This window comes from Mustelus asterias, chromosome 12 (genome assembly GCF_964213995.1).
Source record: "Mustelus asterias chromosome 12, sMusAst1.hap1.1, whole genome shotgun sequence".
NCBI classification, from domain to species: Eukaryota; Metazoa; Chordata; class Chondrichthyes; order Carcharhiniformes; family Triakidae; genus Mustelus; species Mustelus asterias.
Window position 1 is genome coordinate 73,522,061 of NC_135812.1, and position 16,990 is coordinate 73,539,050.

General features: G+C 40.6%; 1 protein-coding gene across 1 annotated transcript in view; it reads left to right on the forward strand.

Annotated features, from left to right (window-relative positions):
* cox10 (cytochrome c oxidase assembly factor heme A:farnesyltransferase COX10) overlaps window positions 1–16,990 on the forward strand; it is a 136,367-nt gene that overhangs the window by 109,458 nt on the left and 9,919 nt on the right. The window contains exon 5 of the mRNA XM_078225432.1: window positions 2,064–2,134. Coding sequence (XP_078081558.1) covers window positions 2,064–2,134 — 71 coding nt within the window. The remainder of the gene's footprint in view (window positions 1–2,063; window positions 2,135–16,990) is intronic.

Genomic DNA, 16,990 nt, shown 5'->3' on the forward strand with positions numbered 1-16,990 from the left:
CAGCTAAAATAATATCTGTGCCAATGCCGATATTTTGCAATGGCTGAGCTTCAATATTTCAGGAATTTTCACTTCCATATTTTACACAACATGGTATCTTGCAGTTGGTCTCATCTCCTTTTATGGGTTTGAGCTGAAGTTATTCATTATATGTAAACCACCTGTTTCTAAAGAACATGGTCTATGAGGGAAATACAGAATTTTTAAAGGGGAAGGTCAGTGTGGGTAGGGATGATGATAGTTGTTGGAATTCACCCCCCAACACTCTACATAAGTGTAGCATCATGGATGAAATATCATAAATATTAGGTTATCTGCAGCCCCTCAAAATTGAGGGTGAAGTCCGTCAGGCTTGATGAATCTTCAGATGGATGAGGAATCCAATTCTGGATCCGCAGGTTCTTTCACAGTGGGGGCGTGTTGCACGGGAAAAGTGGAATTTGTAGCCCTGGGTTGACTTTTTTCTCCTTCCTCTGCTGCTACTGTTCTGCCTCGTTGGCTGAGCCTTGAAGCAGCTTGTGTCTTGATGGACCAGCTCAAGCCATGCCAAGCAGTCCAAAGCTTTCTCCTCCCAGTCAGTGGCATTAATGCCTCCCTGCTTTAGGACAGCCTTGAGTGAATCCTTATACCTTTTCCTTTGGCCACCGTTAAGGCGTTGACCAGCAGAGAGCTGGGAGAAGAGAACCTGTGCAGGGAGGCGGTTTCCGGGCATCCAGACACAATGGCACATCCATTGAGAATTGGTTCCACAGGAGCAGGACTTTGATGCTGGAAGACTCGGCTTCATGTTGGACACTGGCGTTGGTCCAGCGGTCCTCCCATTTGATCCCCAGGATTCAACACAAGCACCACTGATGGAAACTCTCAAGGATCTTAATGTGGTGTCGATAGACGATCCGGGTTTTGCTCCAATAGAGCAGGGTGGTTAATACAAAGGCCTTACAAACCAGGACCCTTATTGACTTCCAAAGGTCCCTGTGGTCCAAGACATGTTGGTGCATCTTGAAGAAGCAGCGCTGACACAGTTGACTCGATGCTGGACTTTCTCATCAATGGTAGATCCTTGGGAGAGGTGACTGCTGAAATTGGGGAAGTGCTGCACATACTCCAGAGTTATCCCATCTACATGGATGGTGGAGGGGATGCTCATCTGACCTGGGGAACGTTGGTAAAGGACCTTCATCTTGGTGATGTTTAAAGATAGGCCAGGCCTCTTATAGGAGATGTTGAACTGGTCAAGCATCCTTTGCATGTCCTGTACAGAGCGAGCTATCATGCAGCAGTCATCTGCAAACTGAAGGTCACGGTGTCCATGGTGGTCAATTTTGTTTTTGCCTGGAAGTGACCAAAAGCTTCTCCTACTGGATACTGGCACCGGGTGGTAGGCCATCTCTGATGAGGTAGATGATGACCGTCAAGTAAATGGTAATAATTGCCTGTGGAGAATCATGTGACCTATTTCTCTTTGTGCCATTCTACTTTATGAGATAATCATGTTTGATGCATTTCCTGATAGATTTACATTGACTGTCATCACAGGCAATGCTCTGTATCATCCTGAACCCAATTCAGACCTACCTGACCACAAGAAGGCACCTTATTGGTCTACTATGGCACACCGTGACTTTTAAATGGCAAACACAATGGCGAGGGGAAAGTGAATAATGTTCTTCCCTTCCCATTACAGGATGGCCACTTTGGAATGTTACTCTTTTTAAAAAAGTTATCTCTTTATTTACAAAATGATATAATTGGTGGATTCAGAAACCATTTTATTTAGGTTGCAGTGTTGGAACATATGTAAACAAAATTATAATTTTGACTTTCTTGTGATCTTCAAGTTAAATCAATTTTTAAAAATGCTATCTTAAACCATTTGAGAAAGCATTCTACAGTGTGAAGCTACTTTTCTGCCTTAATATTCTGCATAATTTCAAGTTTAACTCCTTGCTGTGTTTTGTAGGTTGATCTTGCCAGAACATTACTCTCTGTTATGTCAAACTTGAATCAACTTTATCAAATTGACTGTGTCTAATACTGTGTCCCATTGTAATTTCTGATAGTTCTTTGAGGTGCCATTTGACTCGAACATGAACAGGACGAAGAACAGACCCCTGGTCAGAGGACAAATTAGGTTGGTCTCCGTTCAGCATTATACTTGTTACTTTTTTAGAATTTCAACAGTTTTTTTTAATTTGTAAGCTTTGAAATGTTTGTAGCACATGGTTCATGTTAACTGCACAGTGTGATACTGAGCAACAAAAACTGGAAAAATCCAAGCTTTAGTTTCCCATCTGTGCTGAATTACTGAATCTTTGGCTAATGGAAGGCTAGGAAGTAGAAGAATCCTATATTGCTTCAACTATATGGTCAGCCTCCTCACACCATTAGGCCTTGTATATCTACATAATGAAGCCCCTAATGGTGTCAGCACTCGCTGCTTTAATAAAAGGATGGTCAAACTATTCTATATCTTAAGAATATTTTCTCAATGGCAAGAAATTAGAAGCGGTAGAGGAGCAACGAAATTTGAATGTCTTTGTACGCAAATCGCTGAAAGCTAAAAGTTTATTTCATTATTGTCGCAAGTAGGCTTACATTAACACTGCAGTGAAGTTACTGAAAATCCCCTAGTCGCCACATTCACGTGCCTGTACACTGAGGGAGGATTTAGCATGGTCAATGCACATAACCAGCACGTCTAGAGCCCAGGGACAAAATGTAATTGGGAAAGCAGACGACAATGTTGGCCTTTATCTTAAAGGGGTTGGTATGCAAATGGAGAGAAGTTGTGCTTCAGTTGCACGGAGCTTTGGTCAGACTCGATCTGGAATATCGTACTCAGTTTTGCGTACTGCATTTCACAAAGGAAATATTCATCTTGGAGTGGATACACGACCGATTTGACAGCATCAAATCTTAAAGGGTTAACTCATGAGGACAGCTTACATAAACCTGGCTTGTATTCCTTTGAGTTTCATAAGTTGAGGGGTAATCTAATCAAGGTGTTTGAGATGATGAATAGATTCAGTAAGGTAAATACAGAGAAACTATTTGCTTTGGTAGGCGAATTCCAGGACAAGCAGATACAATCTAAAAATTATAGCTAGGCCACATAAGAGCGAAATCAGAAGTCATTTTTTTTTTCACTCGCGATAATTGAAATGTAGAACTCTTTCTCCCCCACCCCACCCCCACTCTGTTCGCCAAAAGGTTGTAGGTACTGGGGGGATTAAAATTTTCAAGACTAAGATGGAGGATTATTGTTGAATAAGGATGTCAAGGGATATAGAGTTCACGTAGAAATCAGCCATGATCTAAAGCAGGAGCCGACTGCTGTTCCAATATACTTGGGTTTTTTTTAAGAATAATTAACTATTTGTTTTATCATTTATATATTTTAAGAATTATTGAAGTATTTTCAAATCGATTTGCACTAATGTTTACCACTGAAGCTTTTGTTTCTCTCAATTTTGTATTTTCTATGTATTTACAGTTTATGGTATGTCGTTCTGCAAACCATACTTCTGTGGTACCTATTGCCGACTCGGAATAATTTTGTGCCTGCAATTCCCCTTAGAATAATTTTAAGAGCTTAGTTGTACTATTAAATTGAAATAGGAGGGAGGGAGGAAGTAACTGGATGAGTCACCTTAGTTGACACGCTTACTCTTCCATAATGAATGGGTTAAGAGCACCGGTGGAAGAGGCCAATGATGAAACAGTGGAGGGGTAGACTGCAGAAACAATAGGTGAATCGTCTGTTTAGGTTTCTTGGGGACTATTTGGAGCATTTGATTCTGTGCAACCCTGAAGACTCTCAGAAAATATATTCTTGAACTTTCACTGAATTGAAAGCAATTTGGTCTTATCAGAATTTGGGCTCTCATTCAAATCGAGCATTGTGTATGCCATCCAATTTTGGGTACAGTAAAAAGTCTCTCAGCACCAGGTTAAAGTCCAACAGGTTTATTTAGAATCATGAGCTTTCAGAGCGCTGCTCCTTCATCAGGTGAGTGGAGAGGTAGGTTTCACAAACATGGCATATATAGACAAAGAAACAATTGCGAGATAATGGTTGGAATGCGAGTCTTTTCAGGTAATCAAGTCTTTATGAGTACAGACAGTGGAGAGAGGGATAATCACAGGTTAAAGAGGTGTGAATTGTCTCAAGCCAGGACAGTTAGTAGGATTTTGCAAGCCCAGGCCAAATGGTGGGGGTTACATGAACCGAGGATCCCGGTTGAGGCTGTCCTCATGCATGTGGAACTTGGCTACTCTTCACAATTGTTTATGCAATTCTTATGCAGTATGTGATAACTTGTGATTTTGATGCAATAACTATACATAATCATAAATAATGTTGCAAAATTGAGATATTTCTAACATATAACCTAATTGTTTCCTGTTCAGCAGTTTGTTGTTTTTGACTTGTCACATTTACATGACTGCCAGTTCCATCACTTTGTCTTCCTTTCACCAGCTCCAACCTTGACTAACATTTGATCAAATATCACTCCTGCTGATAACCCAAATATCTCCACACTGATTCCAGTTTGCCTTTTGTCCAAATGTGTAATGACATTCCTTTACTATTGAACCAATTTATGGATGGAGTTTGTACAATTTTAGCAATATTTACAAATAAATCTGTAATTTAAGTAATTCTCTGAAGTGATGCAATGACTGGTTCCTGTTCCTACATTGAGGTCGACTACAAAGCCAGAATTGGCCAGCGAAGGTACATGCATTTTGAATGCAAGCCACGTGCATTCTAATGCAATGGACCGGCAACATCAGCCAACAACTCACTCTGTTCCCGGTTTTAAGTTTATATTGATAATCATTTTTATGGATAATTTTACATCTAGGTACTTGACAATTGTGAAATCTTGCTGCTGTCACTTTAATTTAGCCATTTGCTTTAACTTGTTACTGAGTACTGTGTGCTTTGTAAAAATGATTACTGGTTAAAGTAAAATTAATGGTTGGAATATCTCCCATGACAGAAAAACCAATTCAGTGAAATTGCTTGTGCAATATAACTAATAATTTTAAAATGTAAACTGGCCAAAATTATCCAAGTGTCTGAAGAGACCCTGTGCCTTAAGAGGAAATAACAGTTTCGTGATTCAAGACGGAATTCTTGCTGTGCATTGGCTGAATGGACTTTTCTATTTTGACCTTTGTCTTTCCAAATGATTAGCACAGTGTTCTGTAATGTTCTATTGTGCTTCTGTCTCATAGATATAACAGTGCGAAAATTATGGTGCAGAACTCGAGAGTTTTCAAGAGCTTTGATTCTTAAACATTAATCTTGCACACATGTCGTTGACCCTTCACACCTCAAGGCATTCTTTCATTTTTTTGTGAGGCTAGGGGTCTTTGCAACCAGAGGTGTACAAAGCAGGTTTCCAACTCATTAATTATCAGCCCGGGCATTTGATAGATTTGACTGTGTTGTACCACACACTGCGTGAGGAAACATCCCAGATGCTCATCTATAAACTTTGAGTCACGGTGCATTTTACTAAAAGGGGGCTCCATCTGCTTTTGGTGAGGAGCTGCGGAGAGAGCTGGGACTCCTAATGGAGCTGTCTTCACTGCTACTACTAGCTTCTTCCAGAGGTCAAGCTGTGTTAATTTGATGGAACATACACCATTGTAAACTTCTCTTAGTAATGTCCTATTCAACACAAGCCCACAGTTTATAGTTCTGCTTTAGCTTGAAGTCAGATTGGCAGCTATTCTAAATCTTAATTTCCTCATGCAGTGTTTAAAAGTTCTTGAATCTCTTTATCTCTGACAACAAACACTTGTTCAGTACATTAAAGTGTTCAGTTAAAGGCTTGCACTGATAAAGCTACAAATTCAGTACTCTTTAGGTTCCTATACTTTACCTTTACACTGTCTCCAAAATAAATGCCGCCTTACCTTGCTTACTGTAGCACTTTTCTTCCCAAATACCACATTCTATTGGCTGAGAAATGACTTTTTTGTAAATGATGCAGCATCTTGAAGAATGCACACACAATGTCTGGGTTAGTTGTGTGTTCTATTAGTTACTTTGTTTTCTTGTCGACATTTAAATTAAAACGCTTAACATTTGTCAATTTCCTTGTCATACTTTTTTGCATATTTAAATACCACCCCACCTCCCCACCATTGTCCTTTTCTAATTGTTTAGGTTAAAATTATTGTTTAAAATGTCACCAACTTAAAATGTCCAACCCAACTCAAATATCACTGCTCCAAAACACCTGCTATTTCAGGTCTCAGACTCCCCCCCCAGAGATACTTAACTGGCAGTCATCCTGTTTTATGTTAAGTATTTAAGTCTGGAAACTTCACTGCTGGCCACCTAAGTCCCAAGTGACACTCATGACTGGTAAGGATTCTGGACTCTTTGCAGACACATTCTGATAAAGCTTTTAGCTAGTTGCAAAGATATGAGGCTTCAAACCAAGGGTGTCTGTGGAATTGCATTAAAAAATATAATGCATGAACTTTCTCTAAGTAACAGACTCTTTAAACTAATTTCTAAACTAAGCTTGTCAGGAAGAGTAAGTTGCATCACACATTCGATGGAAAAAGTTAATGATCTTCCTAAACTGCCCAAATTAAACCCATCAGCATCGTCCTTCCTACCGGGTCCAATTCGCCTGCAGAGCTGCCAGCATTATCTTTCCCACTGAACCCACTACACCATGATCAAACTAATGAAACAGGCCGCCGCCATCATTATCATCATCCACTGTACATGCCAAACCTACAACCGTTGTTGCTCCTACTGAATCCATCAGCTTTATTCTTCTTTCTAGATACCTCTGGACACACATCAACACCCTTGCCTCTCACATTCTAGCTACATAACTGAACAAACATACAGGCTAGCATTCTAATGTCAAAACTGAACATTACAAAACTGTTTAAAGTACATTCAAAAAAATAGCATTTGATTTGGGGGTGGCATGGTGGCACAGTGGTTAGCACTGCTGCCACACAGTGCCGGGGGCCCGGGTTCAGTTCCGGCTTCGGGTCACCGTCTGTGGAGTTTGCACATTCTCCCACTGTCTGTGTGGGTTTCCTCCGGATGCTCTTGTTTCCTCCTCCAAAGATGTGCGGGTTAGGTTGATTGGCCATGCTAAATTGCCCCTTAGTGCCAGAGCGAATAGCAGGGTAAATACATTGGGTTGCAGGGGTAGGGCTTGGATAGGATTGTTGGCAATGCAGGCTTGATGGGCCGAATGGCCTCCTTCTGCACTGTAGGGATTCTATGATAACTTCTATGAAATGTGTAGTGCAACTTACTCTTCCTGAAAACTGAGTTAAAGACAAATTGCGCAAATGCCGGCTGGGATTGGCTCACTGTTCAATTTTCCTTTTCCTAAGTTACCTTTTAGCAGCAAGAATAATCACAAGCTTAAATCCTACAACTTTATATTGCAGCGTATTTGCTAAATCCCAATATTGATTCAGAATTTTTGTTTTGTAGAGCTCAAAATATCATCAAATGATAAATATAAAAAGTCAATTTAAGGGTGCCATTTGTGCTATTACTGTAACATTGATTCACAATGATTTAGCTTCATACCATTCCACTGTTAGTGTATAATAGCAGCCTAAGTCCAAGGTCTGGGCTTAACCTGACTCCAGGATGCGATCATCAAGATTCAGGTCAGCCCATAATTCCGGATTTGTGTCATATTAGTCCAGCATCAATTCAGAGCAAAAATCACTTAGCACCGATACTATGCCTGTAAAGGCCTTCAAAATATGTAAAACCCTAACCACAGAAAAATGAGAGATTTCACATAATTAATGTGTGGCACTGTGACTAGCTCTGCTGCCTCACAACACAAGGGACCTGGGTTCAATTCCAGCCTTGGGTGACTGTGTGCAAAGGGTTTCCTCCCACAGTTAAAAGATATGCGTGGTAGGTTGATTCGCCATGCTAAATTGCTTCTTGTCCCAAGATGTGTAGGTTAGGGGATTAGTGGGGATAGGCTCTGGGTAAGATGAGTTGGTGCAGACTTGGTGGGCCAAATGGCCTGCTTCTGCACTGTAGGGATTCTATGTCTAAATTTTGATTTAGATTTAAATATAGAAATGTCATTAATACATTGTAATTCAGCTACCTAGCTATTGCTGTTGTCGTAGAGCCTTTTCTATATACTTCATGACGAGACAGCTCAGTTTGATGACTTCAGTGGCATATTGCATTGATCTTTTACACTGCCCTCATTATTCTCCTTTGAAAGCCTTTGTCACCACTATCTGTTTGATCCCTGGAGCTGTAACCTGTTTCTCCACTTTCACTGCCTGTGGGAGGGAAGGATTTTTTCCGAATTTGGACTTTCAGTGCCCTGGATGCAGGATATCCTTTTCCCACCTCTACCCCCACTCGTAGAATCATAGAATCCCTACAGTACAGAAGGAGGCCACTCAGCCCATCGAATCTATACTGAGCACCATCCCAACCAGGCCCTATTCCCATAACCCCACTCCTTCAGAAATAAAATAGTTTGCAACCCATTCTTAAACAGCATAGACAATGGATGATTTAAAGACCAGCCTCACGAGATAAACATGGATTGGGAAGGCCATTTGACTCCTTGCTTGATCCATCCGGAGAGACCCTAAAATGCTCCCCCATTGCAGGAAGCAGCTGTTTTCGTAAATAGTGCTGGATTTTCATTCCCACTGCTCTACCAGAAACCCATTCTACATCTTGATTATCCTTGTAAAGAAGTTATTGATATCCTTCCTAAAATTGCATTTCACATATTTCACCAACTGCTGAGAAATGTAGCCTAATAGAAGTTCTGAGAGAAACAAATTTTAGTGAGGAGATGAAGGAAATCAGCATTAGTAAAGAAATGGTTTTGGGGAAATTGATGGGATTAAAGGTGGATAAACCTGCAGGGCCTGATGATCTTCATCCCAGAGTGCTTAAGGAAGTGGCCCTGGAAATAGTAGATCCATTGGCGGTCATTTTCCAAAATTCTTTAGACTCTGGACTGGTTCCTACAGATTGGAGGGTAGCTAATGTAAGCCTATTATTCAAAAAGGGAGGTAGAAAGAAAACACGGAATGATAGACCAGTGAGTCTCGTGTCAGTATTGGGGAATCTATTATCAAGGATTGCATAGCGGTACTGCAGGGATCTGTTCTACAATCCCAACGGTTCACATAAATTGATGATTTGAAAGAGGGAACTCAATGTATTGTCTTCAGATTTGCAGATAATACAAAGTTGGGTGATCTGTGAGGAGGATGCAGAGATGCTTCAGTGTGATTTGGACAGACTGAGTGAGTGGGTATATTTTTGACAGATGCAGTATAATGTGGATAAATGTGAGGATATCCACTTTGGTAGCATTAATATTTAAATGGGTGTAAATTGAGAGAGTTGGATACTCGGCGAGACCTTGGTGTCCTCATGCATCAGTTGCTGAAAGTAAGCACGCAGGTATTGCAGGCAGTAAAGGAGGCAAATGGTATGTAGACCTTCATAGCAAGAGGATTTGAGTATAGGAATAGGGATGTTTTACTGCAATTGTATAGGGCATTAGTGAGGACGCAGCTGGAGTTATTGTGAGTTTTGATGTCCTTATCTGAGGAAGGATGTCCTTCCTATAGAGGGAGTGCAGCGAAGGTTTACCAGGCTGATTCCTGGGATAGCGGGTCTGTCATATAAGGAGAGATTAAATCGGTTAGGATTATATTCATTGGAGTTTAGAAGAGAGATTGTCTCATAGTAACTTATAAAATTCTAACAGGGTTAGACAGGGTGGATTCAGAAAAAATATTCCCGATGGTGGGGGAGTCCAGAACTAGGGGTCATAGTTTGCGGATAAGGGGTAAACCATTTGGGACTGGTGAGGGGAAATTCCTTCACCCAGAGAGTGATGAATCTGTGGAATTCACTACCATAAAGTAGTTGAAGCAAAAACATTGTGTGATTTCAAGAAGAAATTACATATAGCTCTTGGGGCAAAAGAGATCGAGTGATATGAGGGGAAGGTGGGATCAGCATATTGAATTTGATGATCAGCTATGATCAAAATTAATAGCTGAGCAGGCTTGAAGGGCCAAATGGCCTACTCCTGCTTCTATTTTCTATGTTTCTATGTTATTGTTAATGTGGCACTAAACTATGGGATTAAAACTGGCTTCCAAATGAAAATGCCTCCTAATACTAATTAAACGTAGTTCAGTATTAAGCCTAATGAGTATTGGTTATCTAAAGTAAAGTTTATTTATTAGTCACAAGTAAGGCTTACATTAATATTGCAATGGCGTTACTGTGAAATTCCCCGAGTCGCCATAGTCCGGCACCTGTTCGTGCCATTGCACCTAACCAGCATGTCTTTCAGAATGTGGGAGGAAACCGGAGCACCCGGAGGAAACCCTCGCAGACACGGGGAGAACGTGCAAACTCCACACAGACAGTGACCCAAGCCGGGAATCGAACCCGGATCTCTGGCGCTGTGAAGCAGCAGTGCTAACCCTGTGCTACTGTGCCGCCCCATTTTAGTAACTACTTTAGTGTTACTCGATAAGGTGACCAATTCCTGTAAGTTGCCCCTTTTACTTGTCTCACTTGTACTGACTTCATAATAAACAAGTTGGACTGGGGTTGGTAGTGTGCCTCAACATGAAGCACTTTTGGCTTTGTATTAATCTGAATTAGTGAAGTTGTATTTCAAAACCAATTTAATGTATCTCATTAGCAGTGAAGGTGTTACGCTGCTTTCTTTGGTCATTGTTAACTGTAAATTTTAAATAGGAACGTTCATGACCGTGTAATCCAAGTGATTTTCAAACATATTGCTTTACTTTCCTATGTCCTATCCAATAAGTGTGCACAATTGACTAAGTGAGAGTGATTTTGGGAGTTCCCCAGTGTTTCATGTTTGGTCAGTCACTGTACCTAACTGGGATTTTCTTTACTGCCACCATTGGATATTTGATTGGACCTGCCTCGAAATGGGAATGTGATTTCTGACCATACAAATTGCAATTATTTTCCTTTTTGTCTAGTCCCCCAAAAAATTCACAACTTTCCTGCCCTGGCTTATCTTGTAATAAGAGTTAGCTCACTCATTTATTAGCACTCTTACTTCTGCCTCAGGTCTTGAACATTTAATGTTCCAGATACTTCAATGCAATAGTGCAGTTGTTAAACTGAGAGCCCATCTACCTTTTCAGGTGGATATCAAGTATCTGGCCAATATTTATCCCTTGACCATCATGCAAAAAAAAAAACCTTAACAGGGCGTTTTACTTTATGTAAAGCCTTGCTGTGTGCCAGTAGTCACTATGTTTGCTTATGTAACAACAGTAACAGTGAGGGTGGCACAGTGGCTAGCACTGCTGCCTCACAGCGTCAGGGACCCGAGTTCAAATCTGGCCTCGGGTCACTGTCTGTGTGGAGTCTGCACACTCTCCCTGTGTCTGCGTGGGTTTCCTCCGGGTGCTCCGGTTTCCTCCCACAGTCCAAAGATGTGCAAGTTAGGTTAATTGGCCATGCTAACTTGCCCTTTAGTGTCAGAGTAAATATGTGAGGTTACGGGAATAGGGCCTGGGAGGGATTGTTGTTGGTGCAGATATGATGGGCAGAATGGCCTCCTACTGCACTGTAGGGATTCTATGATTCTAGTAACTGCACTTCAAAACACTTCACTGGTTTTTAAGCACTGCACGATGTTCAGAAATCATATGATATATAAATGCAGGTCTGATCATGGTGTAAAAGACTCCATGACTACTCAAAGAAAAGCAGCAGACTTCTCTCAATCACTTCATTATTATTTATCTCTGGGGCAGCATTCCAAAAGCAAATTATTTGATCACCTATCCAATTCTGTTTGTGGAATTTTGCTGTGCACAAATTGGCTGCCAAATTTCCTTATATTGCAACAGTTACTACATTTCAGGGATTGTTTCACTGACTACAGTTACTCCTACCCTTCAGAGATTATCCGTGAAGCACACTAGAACAGTCTGAGATTACGAAAGGTACTCGTATATATGCTTGTGGTTTTTCTTTATCACATTCAATGCACTGCACTATCATGCTGTCCTCCAGCACTTTAATTGTTCAGTTAAAGTTGAAGTTTAAATTTATTTATTAGTCACAAATAAGGCTTACGTTAACACTGCAATGAAGTTACTGTGAAATTCCCCTAGTCGCCACACTTCGGCGCCTGTTCGGGTCAATGCACCTAACCAGCACGTCTTTCAGACTGTGGGAGGAAACCGGAGACCTGGAGGAAACCCATGTAGACACAGGGAGAACATGCAAACTCCACACTGACGGTGATCCAAGCAGGGAATTGGATCTGGGTCCCTGGCACTGTGAGGCAGCAGTGCTAACCACTGTGCCACCATGCCACCCAGTTATACACTTTCAGCAACATCAGTATAAGCATCTTTGGAAAAAGGCCACTGTTTAAAGCATTAAAAAATGAGAAATTATTTTGCCAACTTTGATAAATCTTCTCTATCTATTCCCATAAGGCCATATTTTGTAACCTATTGTTTTGATGCTTGAGAATGATTTATTGAAAATGACATATCAACCTTATTGAAAAAAATGATTTATGAAGCTGTTAAAAATATTGCTAAATTAATGTTTGCTGCAAGTACTTTCACATTGAATCCCATTTCTCTGCCAAGAGTAGTGAATACAGTAGGTTGGCACATTTCTCAATTAACACTATATTCATTAAGTCTATGCTGTATTTTTACTCTGGTCAGTCAATTGCATCTAAGGTCTGAAGATATTCAGATTATATTTGCATGAAGTATTTTATTGAATAGAAAACCAATATCATATATTTCTGTTTCGAGAATTCTTTAAGGAGAAACTAGCCTAGAGATTCTTCCACAGATGGAAGTTCAGTCTGATCTGCTTTCCATTAAGAAGTGGCCAGTGTGGATCTCAAATACTCTTTTGTTTGGTATATGGGGAGATGGAGGGAAAGGGTGAGTGCTGAAGCATTCAGTTGACCATTTTATCCCTGTCTTTGTTACACCGTTCCCTCTTCGCTGATATTTTTCCTACTTAAATCTTTCCATATCTGCCTGATGCCAGACATGCCTTCTACTTAATCAAATACTTCTACTCCATATCCATTCTTATTTGAAGAAAATATTATTCCTTTACATGCATTAATCCAGTTATGTGTCTCAGTGACAAACATCATGAATATATGATGGATAGGATGGAAGGCATTTAGCGATGAGCATTTGCAGACTTCACAAAAAACTATAATTCCAAAATGATTAGTCCTGCTTTGAGTGATAATCTATGCATGCAGGAGTCAGCAGATCATTGCAGTAACTATAATTTGTGTTCTTTTACCAGATTATCTATGAGATGACAGCCATACTGTAAACTTATTGGAAGTTAGCCCTAAATGTGGTTCACAGTAGAAAGTCTGATGGCCAAACTGTGTAAAACAAAATCATGTGTTAATGTATGGATTTGCATTTTTCAATATAAATGTTTAGGAAAATGTAATCAGATCCAGCTAGTTTCTGCATGGCAGCTGAAAAGTTGTGTTCCACCTCTGGTATTACATGTGATTTGGCAGAGCAAGACAGCCAACTGGAATTGCTGCAAGCTATTCAAATGTCCTCATGACTTCAGATCTAACAAAGCAAAAGGCTGAATTTAAAATGGAAAGTGCTATTTGAATCTTGTAACTTTTCGACTTTCCCACTCTTCCCTCCCTCCACTGCTATGGGCGGCATGGTGGCACAGTGGTTAGCACTGTGCCTCACAGTGCCAGGGACCCGGGTTCAATTTCTGGCTTGGGTCCCTGTCTGTGCTGTGTCTGCATGTTCTCCCCGTGTCTTGGTGGGTTTCCTTCAAGTGCTCCAGTTACCTCCCACAGTCCAAAAGAAATGATGGTTAGGTCCATTTGCCAATCTAAATTCTCCCACAGTGTGGCGACTCGCAGATTTTCACTGCAGTGTTAATGTAAGCTGACATGTGACATTAATAAACTTAAACTTAAAACTTAAACCACAGGCTTTCTTTCAGAGCTGCTCAGCATTTCCCAGCCAAAAGAGTGCTGGCTGGTCCCAAACCTATGATCTTGAATCTTTTATCAAAATCTATCCTGATTCTCTCTCAGTTTTAGTATCCTGGAACCTATAAACAAAATCTTTCTTCTAGTTTTAAGGGAATAATCTTCAAAAGGCAAACTAAAAGTACTGCAGTGCAGTGAGTCCTCTTGTAAAGTGCTTACAGGTGTAAAAATCTGTTACTAAGTGGGCTGAAGTGTTACTTGACTGTCGATGAGTTTAAACGTTAACATTCCTCCTGCTGTGATTTGTGGAATCTTGCAGGATAAAGGATAAGTGGCTGCTCTGAATGAACTGAATCTCTATCATCACAGCACTCTGTGTCCATCCTTCACTTGCTGAAAGTTGCTTACTATCCTGATGTGACAGGCTGGTGAAACTCCACAATGTTCCTGGCTTGTTCCGGGATGATGGATAGGGAATCACGCCTGGCCATGCACCAGAACCTGTTCACGCTATGCAATTGTGAAGCAACACCATCTGCCCCCAAGAAACCTTTGTAAAAGATATTGTCATCAACATTTGCCACACAAGAGAGCTCTACCGCCTCAACTTCTTTGTTTCATTAACCCCACATTCTGTTACTTTTCATGTTCAACTACTTGTTTTACAATGAAAGAATCAGACTGTCAGGAAAAGTGTTGGGATTTGTGCCGCAGTCTTTGGACAGTGTGGAAGCAAGCTGCTTCTTGGAATCCCTTCAAAAGGGTTGCTTTAGTTGAAAGTTAATCTGTTTTATACAATATACGTCAAAATCATCATTAATTTTCACATATTATTTGTGTAATAGTGAATTTCCCTTGCCTTATGCAGAACATTGGTGTTCATTACTTAGCAGCAACATTCGTAATGATAAATTAAATTGCTTTATCTTCATTTGAATTTTATCATCAAAACCTACAAAATTTGCAATCATAAATCTCCCTGTAAATATTTTGCTGTGCTTCAGGACGGACTGACTAATAACAAGCACAGCATCTTTTCTGTCCGTAACCAAAAGTAATGGCAACCATTGAGTTTATTTTTTAAAAATATAATCCCTGTGGTAATGTAGGGGACTATTGGGGCGACACAGTGGTGAGCACTGCTGCCTCACAGCACCAGGGACCCGGGTTCGATTCCCAGCTTGGGTCACTGCCTGTGCGGAGTCTTCGCGTTCTCCCCGTGTCTGTGTGCGTTTGCTCCAGTTTCCTCCCACAGTCCGAAATGGGGTGCTGGTTAGGTGCTAAATTCTCCCTCGGTGTACCTGAACAGGTGCCGGAGTGTGGTGACTAGGGTATTTTCACAGTAACTTCATTGCAGTGTTAATGTAATCCTACTTGTGACAAATAGATTAACTTAAAAAAAACTTTGTTTAAAAAGTATGCTACATAGAGAATATGTAATAACAGAGTAACAAGGCTGCATTTGATTCAATAATTGACTTGGTTAATAAAGACATATTATTATGTTTTTAGTTGTAGTTAAGTGCATACGGTATTAAATCCAGCATCTAAAGGTGCATTAGCATACAAACTTTGGCAATCCAGAGAAACAGTTTGAGGTCACATTGAGTTCCAAACTCATGTGGAATCCTTGGCATCTAGTGGTTTCACATTTGATCTGCATTGCAAACATAGTTCATGTTCAGAAACAGAAGAAGGAATGAATGAAATGATAGGATGATGTTGTCACCGAATGACATTAACATTCGGTCCAACTCCTTCAACCTACGTTAATGAATTTTTTTGTCCCTGGTAACTTGCAGCCAGCTTACCAGCAATATTAACTATTTTGAACATGGGGGCAACAATTGCTCAGTTGGTAGCACATTCACCTCTGAGTCAAAAGGTTCCAGGTTTTAAGTCCCACTCCAGTGCATTGTTGAGGGAATGATACAGTGTTGAAGGTGCCACCTTTCAGGTGAAGTGTTGAGTTAAGGCTCTGTCTGCTCATCAAGTTGGACTTGAAGATCCCATGGCGTAATTTTGGAGTAGGACGGGGAAGTTATCCTGTTCTATATTTATCCCCTTATCAACATTGCAAAAATGGCTTATCTGGTCAGTACCACATTGCTGTTTATGGGACCAAACTCCACGCAAGTTGGCTGCCATGTGTCCTGCATTACAACCTCAAAAGTACTTCATCAGTTGCCAAATGCTTGGAGACACCCTGAAGTTATGAAAGGCGCTTTAGAAATGCAAATCTATTTTTTCTTTTAATGTTAGGGTCCATGCTCTCCAAATGTCATATTAGCACACAAGTATTAGGACATTGAAACCTTCAGAGGATACATGCCACTGATTCCAAAGATACTGGTATAAATCAGCTTCTAAACCTGTAGTGAACTTGGGAGCAATTTGCTTCTGATTTGCTTACTACAGTGGGACTGCTATAAAAGTTACTGATCAACATTGCCTTTTGTTAAATCCCAGTGTCTACAATATTAGTGGCTTTATGTCCCTTGTGCTTTAAGTATTTTTGTTCCCCTGCTAGAAGCTAGTAGCATTTGAGCTTAACATAACATAAGAAACAGGAGTAGGAGTAGACCACACGGTCCATCAAGCCTACCCCTCCATTCAATACAATCTTGGCTGATCCTGGGCTTCAACTCCTTTTTTCCACCCATATCCCTTAAGTCCCTGAGAGCCCAAAAATCCGTCCATCCCAGCCTTGTATATATTTAACAATGGAGCATCCACAACCCTCTGGGCTAGAAAATTCCAAAAGTTCACAATCCTTTGAATGAAGTAATTTCTCCTCATCTCAGCCCTAAATGATCAACCTCTTAACCTGAGACCGTGCCCCCATGTTTTAGACTCCCCGATCAAAGGAAGCAATTGCTCAGCATCTAAGCCCTCAAGCCCCCTTCAGGTTATGTAGGTTTCAATGTGATTGTCTCTCATTCTTC